Source organism: Nyctibius grandis, chromosome 9 (genome assembly GCF_013368605.1).
Source record: "Nyctibius grandis isolate bNycGra1 chromosome 9, bNycGra1.pri, whole genome shotgun sequence".
Taxonomy (NCBI): Eukaryota; Metazoa; Chordata; class Aves; order Nyctibiiformes; family Nyctibiidae; genus Nyctibius; species Nyctibius grandis.
In genome coordinates this window covers 22,781,668-22,804,891 of record NC_090666.1, presented here as the reverse complement: position 1 = coordinate 22,804,891, position 23,224 = coordinate 22,781,668, and the positions used below count along the sequence as shown (strand labels likewise).

Sequence of the window (23,224 nt, the reverse complement as noted above, 5' to 3'; positions counted from 1 at the left end):
CTGCATCCTGCTACGAAGGGTCTCCTCAGCTGTAGGGATTAGACACAGGGACCCAGATTGACTCTTGCAAATTTTGACTCATGTCACTTAAGTGCCAGCTTAGAAGCGTTGCTGCCCTAAACCCTTTCTTCCGTCAACAGAGATGAATCCAGGGCTGGCTGATGTACCCACAAACTGACACCTAAACTGCAAGATGGGGACATGGATCATAGTCTATTATCCTAAGCTTCCTCCACTCACGTGCACAGTTCATGCACATGTTAAGAGCCAACATTTTCTGGCTGGATATGGTTGAGGTTAGGGAAATGAGCTGTAGCACAGGATACACTGTAGGAGGGTTAGAGGGCTTCAGTGCAGCTACAGCATCATGTTAGCAACACTCAGAGCTCACCCTCTGCAGCTTGGAGAGTCTCGAGTTCATGGCTGTTGCACCCACATCCAGCTAGAGTGCAAACACAGGGCATTGAAAAACTCTGCTCCACAAATGCCATCTCCTACCATAGAAACTAGGGGAGCTGCCACTCATTTCCCATACACAAAGCCTTCTGAGAAAGAAACACTCACAAATGTTTGTGCAGGGCAGTCCCACTCAGTGAAGAGTCTTGTCTCCAGAAGGAATCGCTGCCTCTTCCCCATACAACCCTTCCACCCACAGCACCTAGCTCTGCGGGAACTGCTGGCACATTATAGCTCCCATTTCACAAGCAGCAGCAAGATCTACTTCCATAATTCACAAAGCCAACAGCTGAGCCACAAAGAGGATCCACATCTTCTGTGGCCAGTGAACTACATCACCTTCCCTTTACCCCTTGTGGAATCCAGATCTTGTCTGGGCTTGGCCAAATCCAAAGGGCTGGTGACTACTGAATCAATTTGGAGAATTCCCTTCCTTTTCCAAGAAAAAACCTGGAGACGTGAGCGTGAATTTTATAACATCACCACCTCCCTCAGTCCAAGTAGTAAAACTGCTGCAGACTTTATCAGCTGGAAGCCCTCAAACACAGCAAGTGAGGAGGATTTAACTCAAGGCTTCTAGAAATAGCTCAGAATAAAGAAAAACATCGCCAATTAAATTCTGGTTGGAGTTGGACAGTAAGACTTCTCAAGGGCTGAGCAACCTGCTTCAGCCTTTAGTTCTGCTGCCATCTCCTGACCAAACACGGTCTTTTGGAAATAGCCATTGCTATGCTGAAGTGCAAGACATCACCCACAGCAAGCTGCTTTCTCAGACCTCCAGCATTTCTCAAAAGGGGAGAAAACATCATCATAAGTTGTGGGTCACTCCTGCCAATATCACAGTCTGCACTGCAGTGGTCACAGGGAATGTGCATCAAGTTTAGGAGCAGTGAGGAGGCAAAGTAAGGGGCTCTGTTGGGCTCCATGATCAAGGAAGCCATTGTATTGGCTCAAACGCCTTGACAGGGACAGGAAGTCACAGCTATTTCACATGCTTTATGCAGGATAACGTCTCCACTTTTCAATCACAAGCAGAGTCCTTCCCTCTGTTGCAGGAAGCCAATCTCAAGCTCAAGGACAACCGGCTCTCCCGCCAGCTCCCAGCCACAAACTGATGGCTCTGCATCCAGCCAGCCGACTGTTAGTGGAGGAAGAAGCAGCTCTGGAAATCCCCTTGGCTCCTCCCGGCCCAGGCTCACACCCTGTCTTCCCCACTCACCTGCTCCTCAGGGTTCTCAAATGGAATCACAAGCACCACGTCCCCGGCCTTCAGCTGCAGCTCGTCACTGTCAGTGGCCGTGTAATCATGCATGGCCTGGACCTACGAGGAGAGAAGAGAGCTTGGGTGAGGCCAGCCTTCTCTTACCCAGCTCTGCAACGGATGACAAGGCTTTCCACATCGTTGATTCACTGGATGATTCAGGTTGGAAGGCACCTTTGGAGGCCATCTGATCCAACCTGCTGCTCGAGGCAGGGCAAGCTTGGATCACAAATGCCACATCTACAAGAAGAACCACTTCCCTTAATCTAATGGCTACGTGCTTGTCCATACAGCCTTGCATGCAACTCGCCTTTGCCACAAGGGCATCCTGGTGAGTCTCATTCAACTTGTTATGCATCAGCACCTCCCTGTCCTTCCTTAGGAGGGTTGAATTCCCATGGTATGGGCCTAAAAACTTCACACAGTAGAAAGCCTGTATTCATTCAAATGGTGCCCTGTATTCTTTTTGCAGCTGGACTGCAAGAGTATTAGAGATTATAGCCTTCCATCTCTGTCACAGCAAGCAGGGAGAGGAAATGTAGAAAAGAGGATCTGTTTGGATCTTCAAGTGATTGTATCCTGCCATGTTTTCTCTTTGGCATTCAGCCTAATTCCTATCAACAGCTGCATTACAGCTTTTCTACTTCAAACCACAGCTCTCCACTTCGAGCATTACAGTCTATAATGCTGCCTGTAACCAGTCTAAGTGTGATGATGAGCCTCCTATTGTTCTTCAGGGTTTTGTCATTCTTCTGCTTTTGGTAGAAATTCCAGAAAAAAAATTATGCATGGACATGACTCAAGCAGAAGAAAAGCATTCCTATAGCAGGAGACTTTCATTTCTCACTTTCAGGGCATGATGCACTTGTGCTGTCTTGCTACCATATTCCATTATGCACGTTAAATTTGTGGCCTATCCTCACCCAGAATCACTCCCTCCTCCACACCTTCAAAACAAGCTGTGAGTGATCTTTGGCATATTCAGAATCCTCACCAGACTTTCCTGTCTAATCCTATATTTTTCCCCTGTTCATCCTGGCTTTCTAATTTCCCCAAACAGGAAGTCCTCTGTCCCTACTGGTGTTTCCAACTCTTCTTCATTTCCCACTTGCATCAAAGTTTAACCTTTCCATTTTGGAGCACAACAACTTATTTACTACCCAGTCTGTGACTGACACTACCACACCACCAGAGACAGAAATAACTGCAGCAGAGAGAAGGGGGGGTTTTGCTATACAGCACAGCCAGATATTTAGTCACCGATGCTATTATATACATCCTTTGAAGCATCTGAAACTGCATGAAACTGGGCTGCTGGAGAGAAATGTGTATCTCTCCTTCAACTTCCTTTCTCCCTTTCAATGCAGCATAGCGCATGGCCATGCTGAACAAAAGTAGTTAATTCATTACAGGAAAAAAATCACTAGGAACTCGGTGTCCCACCACCACACACTCACCTTGAACAGAAATCCTGGGGGCATGTCAGCTCTTTCAGACGAAGCACCTCCTTCCACAGTGCCATTGACGGTAGCAGGGAAAGTTTCCACAACGACAGCAGGCAGAGAGCTCTGGTAGGCAGCCACAGCCAGTGAATGGAAAAAAGCAATTGAGAAAAAAGAATCCAAAATTGCAGCTCCAAGTCCACCCTGGAGGCTCCACATCCCAACCCTACCCATGGCTTCAGTGGGTTTTCCCAGCACACCCATCAGTGACAAACACACCCCAAAGGACAGCAGAGGCAGCAGTGAGAAGGCAGGAGAGGTGACCACTGTCTTCCTTTGCTTAAGGCTGCAGAAGGGCAGAGAGGATTTAAAGTTTTTCTGCGACCATAATGCCTGGCATTTCCCATTCGCTGCAGTCAAGACGCAGTTCTTTTAGAGCCCTCGTGGAACAGACAACTCAAATGCAACAGCCTATAGGAACTAAGCGGGCATGAGACGGGACCTACTCCAGTCCCCTAAAAAGGTAGCAGTGTTAGGAAAAAAAAGAGGAATCCTGGATATTCAGGGGACACAGGCAGAGGACAGAGTAGGTAAAGTAAATGGTGAGCAAGAAGGAATCCAGTAGACAATGCAAGCTTAGCACAACATGGGCTGTGGGCTGGCTTCACAACATGTGTGAAGGGACAGTTCTTTTTGTGGATATTCCAGCAGTGCTTCGCCCCAAGCATTACACAGATAAAATGCAATGGCTAAGTCTGGCCTCTGAATAAGAGCATTGTAACTGCTGGGGTGGCAGGGATGTGTTTTTCCAAGCAGCCACACATCTCTTTTCCCAGCCCAGCCTCTCACATCTGCTGTATGACAAAGGAATGTGATGGAGAAAAGGGACTGCTGTCCCTCCAGGTGCCTACCGATTCTGAATCAGCTTCAGTTTTAGATGCTTCAGCTCCAGCTGCTGCTTCTGACCCAGCTGCTTCAGCTCCCGCATGGGCTGCTTCTGCAGGCTGCAATACAAAAGTCATTCAGGGGGAGAGTTACACTCATTACAGCTACGTGTGAGTGCAGAAAAGTGCAGCTCAGTCTGTCCAAGTGTTCTATGCTGTTGACTGCTGCCATCTGCTGACAAATAGGTCAGAAACCTCAGGGTCTTGCTAGGCTTCTGTCTCCCTCTTTCTCTGCAACCCAGTGAAATCACAGCAAAGCCTGCATCCTCTCACTCCAGCCAGCAGCAGGCAATATCACAGAGGAAATCAATGAAACGCCAAAAATCCCGAGCGCCTCTCTTTTCACGATCTAAATCGCAGACCTACTTTATACATGAACAGTATCTATTATTACATATAGGTTGCCCACCTGTATGTGAATACAAGTCTCCTTGCATGCCAAGGGACAAGGATCTCTCAACAGGCTACTGCCAAGGATTAACAATCAAGGAATATTTAAGTCTTTGCATACTCACAGAAACAGAAAGGTAAGGTAATAACGTGTCCAGATATGGAACTTAGTCTGGACCCAGCATCTACATGACATTAGCACTGAATAAAACTGAACTGAAAACTGTGCTAACTTACATCCAGTTTGATTTTAGGTAGGCCCAAAGAGTCACGAACTTGGATTCTGTTGTGAATATTCTAGTAGTACGAATTTGCTATGAATATTCTGCATGGTGTGTGCACACATGCACACATTCGCATTGGTGGAGAGGGAGTTTCTAATGCACAAAAGCTGCCACCACCAGGGAGAAATATTCAGCATCACCTACAGGTCACTGCCTTGCAGAGACTGTTCTAGGAAGCCTGGGGACAGGAGTTTCTGTGCACAACAAAACACCAGCCAAACACCTCTGATACACTTCCAGTGGTTCACGTTTTTATTCTCCCTTGCCTGAAGTCAGGCTAACTTTGTTTTAACACAAAATTAAAGATATTAATTTGTCCCTCCCAGAAACTGCAGCAACGCAGGAAGTAAGTTGGATCTGGTAGCATCAATGCTGCAGATCAGCCCCTTGGGAGACTGGCCAGGCAGCACCTGGGAAGAGTCCTGACAAGAATCTCAGGGGTCTCGTTTGCAGCCCGAGAGTCTTCGTGGCCAGTCTGTTCTCTGTATCAGATAGCACACACACCTCTTTGCAGAATCTAACCAGATACCCACTTTACACTTGCACAGCAGAGATTGCTATATAGAGATTTCCCATTTTTAATACATGTGAATAAACAAGCTTCAGCAAGCCTACATGCTTCATACATTTGGCAAACCCCTAAATACAACCATGTTCAAAACAAGGCATGGTCCAGATTTCTTAATGTTGCAACTCTCATAGTCCCAACCCTACAAAAGCTCAGCATGAAGCAACGACCATGGTAACCCTTAACTCTACACCCATCTGGCTACTAGCCATGCACTGGCACAACGCTCCAAGTAGTTTTCAAATAACAGCAGGAATAACGAAGAAATAAATCCTTGATTTAACAAGAAGCCATTATTTTTCCTCGCGTCTCCCCATCATCATGTCCACAGGCCTATACTGCCAGAGGATATTGCAAACAGCAGAGCTGTTCCCATCCTGCAGAGGGTTCCCACAGCAGCTTTGGTAGTGCTAAGGTAAATGTATGCATATGAAATGCTAAAAAGGCTTCTCCTGTTTAATTAGATTCACTCCCAGGTTGCTTTTTATTTGGATTCAGTGAAACTGGAACTGGGACAGATGCCAGCCCAACTCTATCTGGCCAAGCATGGTTTTGATGTGAGCTCCTTTTTAAAAAGCAGCTAATTTGCAAAACCAGTATTTAATAACCAGAGAAACTGAATCTAAATTAATCCCCTGGATTTCAACAAAGGGCATTTTCATGTCAGCTACTTATTTTTCTATTTTATGTACCTGTGGGCATCCCAAGACTTATAAAAGCATTTACAGTCATGGACAAATACTATAGGGAGAAGAGGAAGAATTGATCACTGCTGTTGCCAGGTTTGAAAGCTTTGCTTATTCTAACAGCAGCATCATGCACACCAAATGCAAGTTTCCTAGGCTGCAGAACTAAGCAAGTTCTGCTGCATCCAAGTTTCTGTGCAGGTGTTAACCTCATGGCATATGGGACTATGTAACCACATAACAAGTCTCTTCTCATCAACAGCTAAGAACAACATAAGAGCAAAAACACTTCAGAAGACTTGAAGAGCATGAGGATTCCCCAGCTATAGGGAGCTCTGCTCTTTAAGCGTGTATGGTATGCCAAGGTGACAACTGGCATGGTGAGAACATCATGTCTAGCAGAATTCCCCAGTTGATTAAAGTGTTCTTTGGGTGAAATCAGTTTCCAGGATCGGAGAAATGGCCCGAAACACTTTTTACACCCCAGACCATAAGCACAGCTCTATCAGATAGTCATACCTCACCCCTTGCCCATCCACTTGAAAGGCACAAGATCTTTCCTTGCGAAAACACAGCCTTCTTTTCTTTCTCACTAAGATAGACTGACAATGCACATACAGGGGAATGACAGATGTTAAACACTGATGGCTGATAAAGACACAAGGGAAACATCTTTCTCAGCATGACCCAAGCTCATATGAAGGAGAGCACTGGCCACAGTGAGTCCTTGCACCAGGCTCTCAGCAAGGGTTAAGTCATGTCCCCCCAAGTACTGACTCTAGGTGATGATCTGGCCCTTGAGAATGGAAAGGTTGGCAGGACTCGATTCCCCAGCATAAGCCAAGGACATGTGCTTAAATCTACCTTATGGGATACAGCCAGCTCAAGCAGCAGGCTTGAGTATCCAGACCAAGTGTTTTCTGTCCCCACTGCTGGTTGGTTGTCCAGAGGGGCTCAAAAGTAATTGTACTTGAAGTATCTTCCAATGGGCTAATCTGCAGCAATCTGAGACCTTCCCAGGGCCAATATATCCAGAGGGCACAAATGAGAGTCTGGCTTTGGTTCAGATGCAGAGCATGTGTAGGGTCTCCCTTGTCAGCATGCTCCAAAGCTGGGGTTGAGGCAGATGCCAGGTAAGTCTTGGGCCTGCGCTTTTGGTGTAGACACAGGCTGAGCTACTTCACATCAGCCTTTCTGGCAACAATGGTCAATGAACAGCAAACACCACAGATAATTCCAAACGTGTGTGTATACCCAATGGTACAGGCAGTAAGGATGAGGGTCAGCTGAGACATTTATGCATCGCACATAAGACCAAAAGGATGTACAGAGTTTAGGAAATAATGGTGAGTGGAGGCTGAGGATGATGCCACAGTGGGATTAAGTTTGAGGAGAAGGTCACAGCATCATGCCAAAGGAAAGATGAGTGAGTTAGCAGGGAAAGGCAATGGGGTTGTGTGCTGGTGGAGACATAAGTTTCAGAGCACCAGACCTGACTTGCAAACATGTGGCTGCCCCTGGGGCTTCGCAGAAGGTGCAAAAGTGGGTTCAACAGCACATGGAGCAACTTTGGTTTGGGGTATGCAGAAAGGAAAAGCAGCAAGGGAAAGGAGACAGGTATGTGTACAGAGATGGCACTGGCACATGCACAGTACATGATGAGAGATGAAAGCCATATGAAGTTCTTACCTCCCATAAATCCCAAGGTAAAGACTAAGCATGTCAAAGAGCAACAAAAACAAAACATGTTTATACGTGATTATTTCAGTGAGTACAAACATTACAGATGCTGATCAGACTGAAGCAGACATACACATTCAACAGCACTTATCTCTGCATGTTTGAAAAATATTTTTTTGGTACCTGAATTTAAACACCCATCCCCACTGCATATTCAAATTTAAGTATCAAGGCACCTGAGTAACGGTTTTTTCTACCTCTGGTATGAAGGGAGACAGCCAAGGCACATTCAGTTATCAGTGGCAGACCACATAGCCAGAAAAAAAAAAAACTCACGAGTTTGTGGTCCGTCAGGGTTAAATATGCTCCCATATATCCAAACCCATAGAGTTAGTATGATTTCAGAACAAGACTTCAGCTGATATCTTTGGATCAGTAGTGAAATATCTTAACCTCTTTGCCATAATGCCCACCCTATAGGAAATAAATTTGACTGCTTCAAAAACTAGGTGGTTTTCACTAGGTTTTGTACTGTGGTTACCACTAGAAAGTATTGATTTCAGAGTCTTTCTTTTAATGACTTCTAAAGCTAAAAATAAATACATTAGAACACCAAACATGCTATTGCTGAGCAGTTTTGAAAAATCCACTCAGTGTTTGTTGCTTGCTGAAAGGGTAACAAATAATTCCATTTTAAGTCAAATTTATACTCGTATCCTACACCAGTATACCCAATTATCCTAGATATAACTGGTGATTCAGAAAAACAAAATCCCAGTAAATAAATTTTTAAAAAGAAGCTTATCCTGGCATGCAGCTTGTTCTGTCAGGCAAGCAGACATGAAATGCCAATCTGCCCACTTAAAGTTCCAGAAAGTGGTAGCTTGCCATATTGGTGTGTATCAAACTATGATAATAACCAGTATTTTACAGATACAGTTTTTAATTTAGAAGAATCAAATGCCTAATGTTTGATCTCTCTAATAAGAGAGGTCTTATCACTACAAAAATCTGTCTCATACAGGCCTACTTGACATGATGATACTGGAAAAATACTGTAAACATCCCAATTAAGTTTATTACAAAATTTAATGGCAACCACAGGAAAAAAGTAACCATTTCATACATACGAAAAGTCTTGGTGAGGACAACAGCCAAATTCAGGATGCACTTCAAAGCCTCCAGCCATTTAGACATAAAATGAAGCACAGTCCACCTGCCTCTGACAAGTAGACAGGAGCAGGTACAGGCCAGACCAGAATCAGGCATCTTCCTTTTTGATGATGCACAGCACTATGCTCAGGGAGGAAGCTACTTCTTAACTATGAACAGAGGCTGTGTTATACCCAGAAAAAAAGGGCTTCACATCACTTGAATATCTATCTACAGCTTTATTCACGTTAAGTAGCTGCAGCCTATCAGAGTGTCTGCTTATTAAAAATTCCTTTGAGAGCAATTTATAGCAGGAGCACAGAACTGAGGCTGAACTCCCATCCACAGAGTAACAGTTTAAATCCATACAGCATACAGAGGATGCTAGTCTAGGGAGGGACATACATTAAGTTGAACAAGTTGTCAATCAGTAGATCATCAGAGCAAAGCACAAGCATCCCACAAACACCAAGTGCCAGACTGTGGCCAGGCCAATAGCCACCTGATTCTCACTGGACTTACACATCCAGCAGAGAAGACCAAAGTGCCCATCTGCAAGGCACAGGTCTGGGCACCCAGCCCAGCCACCCACAGCTCAGGTCCACATTATCATTCATGTGGGTGCAGGTTATGCCACACTTGTCAACAAGTCAGTTACAAAGGGAGAAGGAATTGTGATATGAACCAACCTGGGAGGCAGGCGTGGGGGTCTTCCCCACAGTGGCATCTGGTTTAATGGGATCAAAATCCAGATCCAACAGGCTGGCTCCCTCCTGGAAGGGCCCAGGGGCATCAAACTTGGCAGCAGTGAGGAAGAAAAGCAGTATGAGCATTAGACACACACACACACACGCACAGTAGAGGGAGGGTATGCGATATCCAGGAGCTAAGGCTGCAAGCGCAGAAGACATGGTGGCAATGCAAACACCTGATGTGACTCCTCACTACAATCACGGGCAGTTCGCATGGGTGACACTGTAAACCAAACCTGAGCCTTTTCCACAGGACTCATTCATCTTACCACCTGGCCAAATGACCTAACCTGCTGTGGTCAAAAGGATCACTGCCACTGACAACTCAGAAGTGCTTCTCTTATATTTATATCTGTTCCCCATAGATCATCCAGCTGCCTTTGTACTGAAGGCCCAAGACAGTCTCCCTCAGCCACATACAGAAGAGCTGCCATCTATACAACTTATCTCAGGAACACGGATCCAGGCAGAAAACCACTCAAACTGCTGGAAGGCAAGTCTGAGAGACCTCAGAGCTAACTCCCAAAGCTCCTAATTCCCTTCTGCCTTCTGAGACAGAAACACAGAATATGGCAGCTCACGCTAGCTAAGGGATTTGAATCACTCCCCAATCCAAAAATACTGTTTTCAATGGTTTCCATTTCTGGGCATCCCAGAAATATGCACACATGAGTCTTCTAACAAAGCATAAACTTGAGAGGCTTTGCTACTCTCTTCAAAGTCAGCAGAATAACTCCCTTTGACTGATTAACGCTCTAGCTAAAGACAATGATAGCACATTTGCTGATTACCCTTAATAAAACAGTCACTACAAAGGACATGAGTCATTAGTATTCAAAACTGAACTATCACTTTTGGTTTTTAGATTTAACCTAACCACTACAAGACAGTCTCTTCTACTCAGCTTCAGAGGAAGCTGCTGTCTCCAGGAAGTCAAGGAAGATTTGCCCGTTTCCACTGACCTACCAGGTCACTGGCCCTACTGCTTCAGCTACCTTTCCAGCAACACACAAAGTGTAACAGGTTAGTCTCCACAGTTATATCATAACCCCACAATAGAAAAACTCCTGGAAAGTAGGAAGAGACATCATTTAAGAAAAAGTCCTCTGAATACAACCCACACCACCATCATTTTCACCTTGTTTAGTTTCCTCTTACTCCCATTCTCTTACAGATTTTTCTCTCACTTATGAACATCTCTTTGAGATCCACAGGGATGAGGTCAAGGAACCAAGCCCTCCAACATCACAATAATAAACCCTGACCAGTATGCAAAAACCAACTGGCATTCTAGTATGCTCCTCCAGCACATCCAGGCCACCCCTCAGAGAGGCTCCAACCCCAATCTTTAGTTTTGTTTGGTAGTGATACATCAAAGGCTCCAGTCATGGAATAATTTTACCTGCCATTCAAGACTTACATGCAAGGGTTAGCACCCCTTGCCTTTACCCAGGTCTCCCACAAAACAGCTCATTGAAGCTAAGATGTCTGATGGGAATGGCCCTGGGCAACACACTAAATGCTAGTGGCTGTGGGGTGCTTCAGTGAAGATTGTTCTGGCAACCAGAGTCCTCCCTCAGACTGGAAGTCACAGCAGATCCCATCCTGGGTCAGAGTACTGATCAGGTGCAGAAGAGTACATCTGACTAAGGGCTGGTGTTCACATGGTAATACATGATACAAACCATGGGGCAGATAGAGCTGTCCATTATGACACAGGAGAAAGAAGCATAGAAAATTATAAGATAGTTGCTCAGCTGCCTGTGGTCCCCACCTTCCAACTCTGCTGTCAAATCATTCTCTGCTCTGCAAGCTTTACCTATTGCAATGCAAAATCTGACATGGACTTCCTTCCCTGCCCACTCCACCTCTGCTCCTCAGCAGCTGAGTGGAAGGTGGCAAACCAGAGGCAATGGAGCAGCATGATGCAAGGAAAAGTAGGGAATGAGTCATAGATGAGCACTGATAGAGACATTACTTGTGCTTTAACAAGCATTCAGGAAAAATATATATATGTATTTATATATTAAAAAAAGTAGATGCAGGTATCTCATGATACAGCCAGAAATCTGGTCAGGCTCCTGTATACATAAGGACTGCCATTCTCCTAGATCCAACACAGAATTCCCCAGCTGAGCATCCTCTCTTGCAGTGATGTAAATCAAAAGGAAAGTGAAGAGGAAAATACATAATTTGAAAGTGTTTTTCCTTTTTCAGGGCTTCAAAAGGTGCCACATGACAAGAAAGAAATATTCTGATGGGAACTGCTGGCTGGTGAAGAGTGACAGACTGTGTCAGCAGTCCTGAATTCACAGCAGGCACAATCCTGCCCATCCAAACTGGGGGCACCTATTCTCTGCAAAGAGAACTTCATGCAATTCCTGTTGGCCTTTCCTGTGCAGGTGTGGGCTTTAAACCACAAAGTCCATGTGTGAAGGCACAGAGAGCACAGAACTGCCTCCTCCCAGAGCTGGCACATGCCAGGGTCAGCACTTGGGGATGTACAAGAGCAGAAAACACATACTTCATCCACACCCAGGATCAGTGGGTCTGGAGAGAGCATATCATGGGATATGAGGAGAGCCATAATCCATGTGCATTGCTGCTGAACAAATGCAGTGACTACTTTCTGGCATCTTCACCAGTTGCATTTCTCCTGTTTCTTCTATGAATGAAAGCTCTCAAAGGGCAACGTGTTAGTCTAAGCTGCCTTCTAGCCCCCCTCCCCTCTAAGTTAGCCTCCTATCTAACCCTTTGCCTTCTGAGGTCCAATGCTGAGCTTGCCATCCTCCTTCACCTGACCAGGTTTCATGGCTTGACTCTACCAAAGAAAAGAAAGGTCAAAAGGAAAAGTTCAGAGGCAGATAAATATAAGGCAGGGCATAGCAGCTAACCTGCGAAGGGGTTGTCACACTTATCTCAGGGACAAAATTGTCATCAAACAGACTGATGATGTTCTCCTGCTTGATCTCCTTGGAGGGGGTGACTTTTGGAGGCGGAGGCACCGGAGGCCCTTTCCTCAACTGCATGCAAGTGAGCACACGGCCACAGCACAGATGGCGACACCCAAAAAAACCAGAGATAGGAACCAGGTTAGCCACAAAAACTGAGGGTGAGGGAAATCACAACCACAGGCACAGAGCAGGGTCCAATCAACTCCATCTGAAGAGAGAGGGAGGGAGGGTGAAGGGCTGAATTGAAACAAAACAAAAAAACAACCACACGCCTCCAGAGAAGGTTTGGCATCATTAGTTACACTTCAGCCGTGGGCAAGTTTCCCTCTGCAGAGGAGAAGCGTAACACAATTAATATGCATTGACAGGACATGCATACATAATTAAAGCATGTGCAACCTTCAAAAGAACCACTGGGAAGGGAGCAGATCAATTACTGAGAACACAATTCAATAGACCAGGCCAGCACTGCCTCCCTTTGCCGTACTTACCGTACCTAAGGGAATGAGGGATCAGACCCAATTTGTCCTATTATGGGTAGGTGACCATGAGGACAGACTCTGATCTGCCCAGTACTGGTTCCCTGGTGCACTGGTTATCAGCATACCATTAAGAAAGGCCTGAAGGAGCTCTTGATGGTGTCTTACCGCTGCTCAGCTTTAGGCAAGAACAATTCAAACTCCTGAGAAGCCATGACTGCTGTGGGCCCAACTCCGCTCTCAGTTTCACCAATGAGCATTGACACTAATGAAGTTGTGTTTTCCAAATGGAGATCCCAGAGAGTGCATAACAAAGTCTGACCCTCTAACTCTAACCCATCCTAATACCCACCACCATGCTAAAAGACTCAGCCTGACACTGCATCCACAACCCCGTGGGAAGCTGTGGTAGACCCTCCCTAGATTAACCCATCCACATCGTTTGCACATTTTCCTGTGCCCAAGGCTCAATGATCATTTCTAGATTAAATCAAACTTTCAGGAGCTGCTGCTGTGTTGGAACAAAGCAGTCATACAAGTTCCCAGCACCACAGCAATGCTCAGCAATGACAATGCTTTCCATTTACAGTGATATTTTAGTGTTACTTATCTTCTCATTGTACCTAGGATCCCAAGGCAGCAAGACTCAGAGACCTGATGACAGGCACCCAGTATATCAGTGTCAGGCCCAGATCTGAAACACAGCAATCCCCGACTCCTAATCATGTGTTCACACTCCTTCAGCATATAACTGAGCTCTACAAGGCATTTATTCACATCGCTAAGAATATGCTGAGTTTTCTACTCAGTTAAACTACTTTAGAGAGTGTGAGTGAGTATGCAAACACGTATTTTCCACTGAATAGCTGGCTAGGTGAAATAATGAAAGTAGTATGTTCACTTCCAGCTTTTCACTGTTTGCAGAAGGTGGCACGTACATATTTCCTGAGAACATATTTCCCTTCCTGAAAATCCCCTGCTTGACAGTTGCAAGGAGAGACCAGAAAGTTCAGGGAAAAGCTATTCTTAGAACAGAGCTACCATCTGCAGAAATGGGTGGCTCCAATTACAAACTCCAAAGTCAAAAAGATCCCAATTCTTCTGCTATTTAACTCTCTAAAATAGTCAGTCTCCTTCCTTCCAGTGCATTAGTGTCTCGGAGACCACCACTTCCACAGTGTCCAGCAGCCTAAAACCATATTTCAAACACAACAGGACTGCATATTGATGTTGGGTTATACCCAGAAATTCATCAAGCACAAACAACTTTGCCGCTTAGAATAAATCCTGTAAAACTTTTCTGCTGACTTTGATCCCACAGGGCTTTACCTGTCTGAATTCAACATAGTTGCACTCGTTTCAAAAGTGTCATTACAGTGTTTCAGTGGTGTAACTGAGAGCAGAAGCCCGACCTTTGAAATTTCACAGACCCCTGAAGTCCTGTGTCATCATCAGATTACTCAGTGCAGAGAGCTGATAGCAGTCGCTTCTTCCAAAAGACCAAAGCAAGCTGTTTTCGAGAATTAAAGGACAGTAAGAGTAGAAGAGCTATTTTTCTAGCACAAGGAACAGTTCAAACTTTAGTTAGTATTTCTTTTGTCTCTCCTGTTTTTCTGTGTTTCTCTCCACAGCCTTTGCTTATGGTTTGCATTAGTATTTCAGACAGAGAATTGTACCTGCTTGTTGCTTTTTGCTCCATCCTCCCCCAGAGGATGAGGCCCCTAGCCTCCCTAGGAGGACCCTAGAGCAAATCACTTACCCACAGGTCAAAAGTAATGCCACCTGTGAAGGTTTCAGCATTAAAGTTGAGCACTGTTGACAGAGTAGATGCTTGTGTTTTCCAGCCGGCTGGCAAGCTGACACACATTCAGTTTCTAGACTTTATCCATACAGACACCAGGCTTGGCTCTGAGTATGAAACCCTTGTCCTTGTCTTCCCTCCCTCTGAAGCCAGCTCCATCTTTTAGCACCTAGTATGAATATGGAGTGAAGCTCTTGTTCTTCACTGTAGTGAGGCCCGGGAGAATGAATTAAACACAGATTGGGAAAGAGCTGCCGGGCGGTGGCAGCATTAGCTGCAAATACCATTTCAGTCTTGCCTGTGGCCCATCTGAGGTTCCAGTCAGGGCTGCACTGGAACATTCTGCTTGCTCGACAAGGGGTGCCTCCAGCCCCATTCCTGCGGGCAGGAAGGCAGCAAGTGAATGAGAAAGCACTTGCAGGCTGGCAAAAACAAGGCTTATGTGTGCTATTTAAAGGAAAGGGAAGAAGCCAAACTCAGCAAGACAAGTCCACAGGCAGGGTGAGTGAAGTCTGCAGTGAACAGCTCAATAAACCTGTACTATTTCTTGCTGCAAATTTCAATCAAGTTATGGCAATCTGAAAAAAAAAACCAGGAAGGCAATTCTGGATGCACTATCCTCTCTCCCCGATACACATACCCTACTCCACAGTCCTAGCCAGGGTGGTGGCAGCAAAGCCACTCTAGGCTGTGCAGTGCTGAGCAGTGCAGAAACCCTGGAGAAGTCCTGAAAAGACACTCCAGGCATCCACACATCTCACAGGGCTGGAAAATACCCTTTTGCGAATGTACAAACATCCCCTTTTTGTCCCTAGATAATCCTGAAAAACAAAAATGCAGTGGAGGGAAAAAATATTGTGAGAGGCTATCCAGAAACAGGTGACAGCCTGCACCACAGGCCTGGATTTGAAATCACACTGCTATGTATGACAACAGCAAGGAAGTTCTGGGTTGCACCCATCTCTTTTCAGAAGCAATAGATTTTCTCTTACCAGTTTGGCCAGAACCCCTCTCAGCTTTAATTCTTCCTGGAAGACTCCTCCCTGGTGTCTCACTTACTGAAATGCAAGGATTGGCACCAGACATAAATTTGGCCTAGTTACTACTTTTCCCTACTAAGCTTTTCCCCCACTCAGCAACAGAGGGATGGAAGAGGAAGTGAATGTTTTATTCTCCTTAAATCCCAAAGTAAAACATAATATGATATGCTGAGTAGCAGGAGCTACATCTGCTATTTTAAGTATGCCCCTGGGTATCTTCTGTGTAAGGAAAGGACTAACAAAGGCCACATGGAAGGTATTAGACTCCATATAATGGACAGTCTTCTTTGTGGTACCCACATAATTTCTTCATAGTATAAGAATATGATGTTTTTATTTTTAGCATAATACTTTAACTTGGAATTAAAGTAAAACATCATGTAAAATACAGATGTTCTCCTTATCAATATTAAACTTTTTTCTTTGAACCTTCCTCAGTTACGGAAGTTTTTGAGAAGAAGCTGGACCATTGAATTCCAGAGGTTAATTCAAATGTAAAGAACAAACTTCCTCGCCTAGCTACAACTCCATCATCTCTGGATCTTCTTGGCCATCCTACCAGACAGCAAAATGTATTATTGGCCTTCCCTCTGTATAGGCATTCAGAGATAGCTTAGTTCTTCCCTGTATGATACAGAGATAACCAATGAGCAACTTGTATTCTCAGGAACCACTGAAGGAGAACAACCGTCATGTCATATTCTCTGTGCTCAGTAGCAGTGAGAGGTCCAAAAAAGCAACTGATGGATGTCTTCGAGTCATGGAGCTTGTGCCATCAACGGTCATTCTGCAGAGACATGGTCAATGTCATGGGGACACTACCTGAGATGGTGACTTTGGGATGCTTGCTCCAGGTGCTTCCAAAGTGGACGGTTCCAGCTCATGGTTGACAGTCTTGGTCTCAGGGCTGGTGATGGGAGATCCATCTGGTGGAGGTGAGGGGCTTTTATTTGCTTTCGCTGGGGTGCTGTCACTGAAGGAAGTGGAGAGAGAAAGGGAGAGAGGGGGAAAGAGAAAGAGAGAGAAGAGAAGTCTGAGCCAGGCCTAGGAGGAGTTGTGCTAACCAGCACAGATCAGCGGCCTCCATTATCTCTTTGCTTCACTGCCCAGACACGTGATGAAGACATTTGAAGCCTCTACAGCTTCAGAAGCATCTTTGCTGAGTCACTTGCAGTCCAACACACCGCAGCAGCATTACTGTGCAGCAGGCTACTCACTAAATTCCTACTTTGGAATATACTTTACCCAGACACAGAAAAACAAAAACAAAAATCCAACCAGGCATCCTTAATTCTGCGAGACTCTGATGTAGTGCCTGACATTAAATCATAGTCTTTTAATGGGAAGCAGATGGGGGAAGGAGTTCTGTGCAGCTCATTTAGTTTCAAATTCTACAGATAAGAATTTTTCTGCATGGTGGTGTACTGACACTTGCATGGGTTATGACTAATAGATTTGCAACACCTGAATTAAGGCTGTAATCATAGAATATCGTATTCCTCTATGTGGTACAAACTGGCTAAGCTGGAAGAGGGGCAAAGAAACGAGAGGTTTCACAGATCATTCCAGACAGCAAAGAAACAGTGACATTCTGACTACTAACAAAGATTTCTCTATTATGCAAAGTCTCTGCAGCCTTGTTTTCAACATTCAACTCCTTCTGCCCTTGCCTTTCCAGTTGGTCCTTATTCCAGGACTGTTTCTGACACACAGTAAAGAGGGATTCTTCAGGGAATTAAGATGCAAGGAGCATATGCCAATGGCATTTGTTCGTTCATAACTTGGCCAGATTTGGACAAATTTTTCAAAGGAATGGCAAGAGGCACATGCCTTTCCCTAAGGGCATGCCCTGCCTTCAAAGCACAGAATCATGAGATTTAGTAAAAAGTTGGTTACCAGAAAATTTCAACAGGGATAAAGGTAAAACCATTTTCCCAGCCTAAATTTCAGGAACAGCTGAATCGTCCTGGCTGAAATTCAGCTCTCCAAAAAGCAACTAATCAATTTACCTCAAGTCATGCAGAAGCATAGACACTGGTAGGGGATACTTTAGCAGGAGTGGTTATAGTTTGGCAAAACTACACAGAGCCGAAAACAGAATATTACAGAATATTGCAAAAGGGCTGTGCAACCTCATCTACAGGGAGTGATATTTGCCTCCGCTTATGAAGTTGAAGTTTCTGCGAAGTTAAAGGCCTTGGGAGAAGGCTGAAAGGAACAGATCCTTTCCTACAGTAAATCCTGGCATAGAGCCAGGACTACACCAATGCAGACCTGATTCAAGGGACATCAAGTTGACTATTTCTTTACTCTGTCCTAATAGAGCCCTGAGCTCCAGACACATACATCTACTTGCACTCGGATGCCCAAGGTGTGGTGGTCATTGGCTAACATGCACAATGGCCTCATTCCTGAACACTTGCAAGTAGGGGGACAGCAAGAGGAGAAAGGGATAGCAAGGCATTTCAACAAACCTCGCCTTCCAAGCAAGCATCTCCCCCTGCTCAGCATTCCAGCTTTCAAGCTCCCCGTCCCATTCCCTCTTCATTCACTTCACCCTCACCCATTCCCCCCACTTTCTCCCCATATCCACACCCCACACGCACATTTCCCCACAAAGCACTTGTTCTCAGGTCTGCATGCAGGTCGGGTGTTTCTGATGACACTGATGCCAGCAGCACACCATGATGCAACAAACCCAATTGACGTTCTCTGCCAGCAGCTCTCAAACAGGGGCACACACGCCAAGGGAAAAAAAGAGGGAAAGGAAGAGGAGAAAGAGAAGAGGAGGGACTAAACAACATGTATGCCAACCCCTGCAGCTCTTCAGTTTGACTGGATAGGCCTACAGCGTCCTTCCACAGGGGTCCCCAAAAATCACTTCAAAACAGTGGGTTGTGTGAAGGATTCTGAAAAATTGACAAGGCTGTGCTACAGATTAAAAGAAGTAATGGTTTGAGGGTGAAGGTAGGGAAGTCCTGCTCTAAATGGGAGTCACCAGCAAACAGCAGGAAATGACAGAAAATGTCCTCTGATGCTAGAGTTGGGGAAAAAAATACATGTTACCTTTCCTAGAGTTAAAAGCACTTTGGAGAAGATGATTAATATTGGGATTACTGGCTATCAGCTGGCCTACCAACACAAGGGTAGACTTTTCCTTCTAGGGACCTGAAGAGGCCATTTCTCCCAGTGAGAAAGGAGTTCAGACTTATTTTCAAAAGGCCATGAAACAGCTTTTTAGTGCCTTATTTCTGGTGCCTGGTAGTGACTTAATTTGGACATATTTTGGTAAAAGGCTCCCACACGAGAGGCAGCCCAGCTTCTTCCCTTCATCCTACAAGGGCTGAGAGGGCCCCACACTAAAGCCTTCATTAAGTCACTACTATTTAGAGCTTGTTTGATGTGTTGGCTGATCCCCCTAGGAAAATGCCAGTGCTAATTTTGGCTGAGCCTTTTCCAGCCCCCCGAGTGGCACCTTCATTCCTGCACTTGTTGCTTTGCACGCATTTAGCCAGTGCAACCAGCGTCAAGCAAGTTTGTCACCAGGATCCTCTGTCCATCGCGGGTCCCTCAAGAGCACACACTGCCCACACAGAGCAAAGTCCTGTCTCCAAATGGACTGCTTGCTCCAGGAAACACGGGGAAAAGCAAAAGCGTGGGGACTGTCCCCACTGACCAAATGTGAGTACCACAGTAAAAGCAAGTCAAAACAACAAGGTCATTGCTCTCTCTTCTTCCTTTCCCTGAGCAACTGGTAAGTGATGTCAAATCCAGGAATATCAGGCAGGGAAGGGAAGAGGGTGTCAACTTTCTTCTGCAAATAGAAAGCCGGGAACAGGGTCTAATGCAGTTACTGCAGCTGATGGGAAAGTCAGCTGATGGGAAAGTCAAAATCCCCCAGCCTCTTTTAGTGCTGCTGAGCTCCCAGATCCCTGATGGAGCTGCCTCATCTGTTCTGGAAGAGCAGAGTAACATCTGCAGATGGGGTTCCCGTGTGCTTGTAACAATCTGATGTTAGAAGATGAAACCTACTTTCCAATATGGTAGAAACAGAGCAGTCACCTCCTGGCAAGTTCTCAAGTTAAAGAGAAAAAAAAAAAAAAGGTTGGCATCTCAGCTAAGGCTCACATAGGGCCTTTTAGCCAGAAGTAGGGTTTTTTTTTATAGCACCAAAGCAGGCTGGAGAATTACTTAATAAACCCCCCGCCCCCCAAAAAAAAAAAAAACAAACCACACAACAAAAAGAGGGAGAAAGAAGGAAAAAGCACCTACATACCCCAAACATACATTGGTAAAAATGTACATTCTTGCTGCAGATCAAAGAGTGATCGAGTCCCAAACCCTCCCACCCTGTGCTAGGGGTTGCACATTTCATTTCTGTGACTCCAGCAGCTGCTCTGACAGCAGAAACCCCCAGCACAGCCAGGTCAGGCACCTTAACTGCTGGGCCAGTTGGACTTTATCAGGGCAGAGCAGGAGGACATTGTGGCTAGAGCTCATTGAGATGAGATTTACTAGCTCTCCCTCTGCTGTAGCATCCATCTGTTCTTAGTGACTGGAAATATTAAATCTCCTGCCCAGTGCACATACAACACTGGTCCAACCAAGGACCAGAGACAGACATCTAGAGAAGTACTCCTGTGAATCCTCCTTTTCCTAGAGTAGAAAACCTCAGAATAGTAACAACACAAGACATTCCTTCCCTACTTTTTATTTGAGGATATAAAACAAGATTTGTTGATCAGCTTCCCTGTGAAATTACCATTGTCCACCCTCCAACCTCCCACTTTACAATGGATGCATAGCAGAGACAAAGGGTTGTGTGACTTGCCCTAATCAGTGGGAAGCCAGGATCAGAAAAGCAAGGATCCCAATCCACCAGCACATGCTTTTATTGCTGGCAGGACATCATCTTGAGAACTATAATTATTTTTTTTCTTCCTATAAGGACCCCATGGAGGGAGTACCAACATAAAGACTAAGAAAAACAAAAATTAGAGGAAGTTTCCATGCCATTATGCAGCAATTCCCACTTTGCTCCAGAGCTTGCTCTTGTCAGAGTCCTTGACCTTGGCTATGGTAACTCTAGGCACTGCAGCAATACAGTTATTCAATGCCATCACTGACTTGAAAGGCAAGATGCTGATATCAGTCTTTATACAAGACCACAGGCTTCCTTTTCCTTCAGCCCTGCACAAAAATTTAAATGGATGGAGCACGATAATAAGGATCCTCAAGGACAGAGCAAGTAAGGAACAAAACTGAAAGTGTCCTTCTCCTACCTCATCATCTTCCAGCTGCAACAGGTAGATAGGATAGGACTTCTGTGAGTGAAAGACCTGCCTCATGGTCCTCCCTGGTCAGGCAGGGAGTGAGAATGCAACATTTCAGATCTGTTCAAAAGGGCATGTCCCACTAGGTAAAACTAGAAGTTGTTAATCACCAAATTTGCCCATATTTCCCATGGAAAACCCAGCACTGCGCTTTTAGTCACACAAAAACAACTGAATAGACGATGCCTGAGCATTTCGCACTGCCTTCTTAGATAAGAAAAGAAGCAAGGATTCAAACCAGGCACACAAGCAGTTAATGGGATTATCCAGACACAGAGAGATCTCAGCAGGACCCAGCAGGCTATGAACATATCGTATCATGCAAAGGACCCCTCTCCCATCACAGGGTTAACACGTGCCAGGCTGTTAAGAGTCCAGCAACAGCCTCTCCAGTTTTAGGAACTAAATCAAACATGTATCGAAATGCTGCTCTCCGTACCGGTACCTGCTCATCTTTTTCCTCAGCCTGGCGAACAGTTTAGTTTTCTTTCTGTTGAGGATGGCATGCAAATCATTTCCGTTACAAGATGGCACAGTCAAACCAGGGAGGAAAACTTAAGCTTCCGAACACCCATTTGCTTGGTGGCACAAAACTCACTGTAATCAAGATGACAAGATCTCCTCTCTCTCTCTCTCTCACACAAACACACAGATACACACACAGAAACACATACACACTCCCCTTGGTTCCTAGAAAGCTATGGCCTAGTTTGGAAAGGGCAGAAGAGGGCTTTTTGTGCCTGTCAAACATCTACACATATGTGAGCAAACTAGTGTTTTCCCCACTCTTTGGAATATGGGGGCCAGGGTGTACACGGAGAAGAAGAAAAAGCAAACTGTATAGACCAGCAGAGAACTGTAAATGTCCTTTTTTCACAGGTAAGCACAGCCCCTCACTCTCCCCTGTAAATATTGGTACACAAGAAAAACTCCCCATTCTCCTTTACTTATGCGATCTGTGTGCAGCCTTATACATGGAACCTAATCCCAGCAGCTTTCCTACTATGTCTTTTTCCAGTTTGTCCAATCATACTAGGATAATGCTACAGATCTCCTAGGTCTTCTAGGCATCTGAGCCCTGAATGTTCAAACTCTTTCAGAAATAAATCCCAAACATATGTCTGAGGTTCCCAGAAACACATCAGCTGCTCTGTGCTACTGTGCTACACAGCCAGCATCAGATTCATCAGCCACAGTAATATTTCTGTAAGGCCTCGCATAACTGCCATAAGGATGTGCACAGATAATTGCCTCTCTTCTCATACCTCCTCAGTCATTTCCTGACATTGTATCCATCTCCAATCCCCTTCCCAGTAGAGAAGGGTTAGGGAAGCATCTGCTCCTACTGCAAACCACAATAAGCAATCAGATCAGTGAGGGCTATTTCCTCCTGCACACTCTCACTCCAGCCCTGTGCCACGATGAGAGGCCAGATGTGCAGGAGAGACAGAAGTGCCTCACAGCATTTCCTGGTCACTGCCAAACATATTTACAACCCTGGCAAACCTTTGCTACATCCCTCTACAACACCCTCCTCCACTGTGCTCAGAAGGAAGAGAGTCGCTCTGGGGCAGGTCTGGCATCTCAGCCGAGATGCAGGGAGTAAGGGATGAAGCAGCTACACTGAGATTTCTACCTGCACAGGGACCTCTGTGTGTGTGCTTGTTTTTGGGTTTTAGGACCATGTGGTCTCATAGCCAGCCAAAGAGCACAGAACTGCAGCTGAGACACCAATTACAGCCCCAGATGAAGCCAGCAGTTTGTGGGGGCAGAAATCGTTAGGACAGGTAATCTATTCATTGGAAGCTCTTTCAGGCCAGACACTTCATGCCACAACAACGAACATGTCTGGGCCAGGCTGTCACTACAGCCTGCAATCACAAGGAAGGAGGAAGGAGCTGGACAAAGCAATGGCTACAGCCTTCATCTGTCCTGTTACCTCAACCTCTTCAAAGGGCCGTGGAGGATGCTGCTATCAGAGACAACATGGAACATGGCAACA

General features: G+C 45.4%; 1 protein-coding gene across 9 annotated transcripts in view; it reads right to left on the bottom strand.

Annotated features, from left to right (window-relative positions):
• The window catches only part of BIN1 (bridging integrator 1), a 103,088-nt gene that overhangs the window by 7,405 nt on the left and 72,459 nt on the right, over positions 1 to 23,224 (bottom strand). Inside the window, exons 10-16 of one of the 9 annotated variants that reach the window (XM_068407450.1) lie at positions 21,662 to 21,712; positions 16,712 to 16,862; positions 12,510 to 12,638; positions 4,071 to 4,163; positions 3,175 to 3,285; positions 1,676 to 1,777; positions 392 to 442 (exon numbers count right to left, since the gene is read on the bottom strand). In XM_068407450.1, the coding sequence (XP_068263551.1) occupies positions 392 to 442; positions 1,676 to 1,777; positions 3,175 to 3,285; positions 4,071 to 4,163; positions 12,510 to 12,638; positions 16,712 to 16,862; positions 21,662 to 21,712 (688 nt within the window). Of the gene's footprint in view, positions 1 to 391; positions 443 to 1,675; positions 1,778 to 3,174; positions 3,286 to 4,070; positions 4,164 to 7,564; positions 7,745 to 9,552; positions 9,661 to 12,509; positions 12,639 to 16,711; positions 16,863 to 21,661; positions 21,713 to 23,224 lie in introns of those variants that run through there. The other 8 variants (XM_068407451.1, XM_068407453.1, XM_068407452.1 and 5 more) reach the window with 8 other exon arrangements.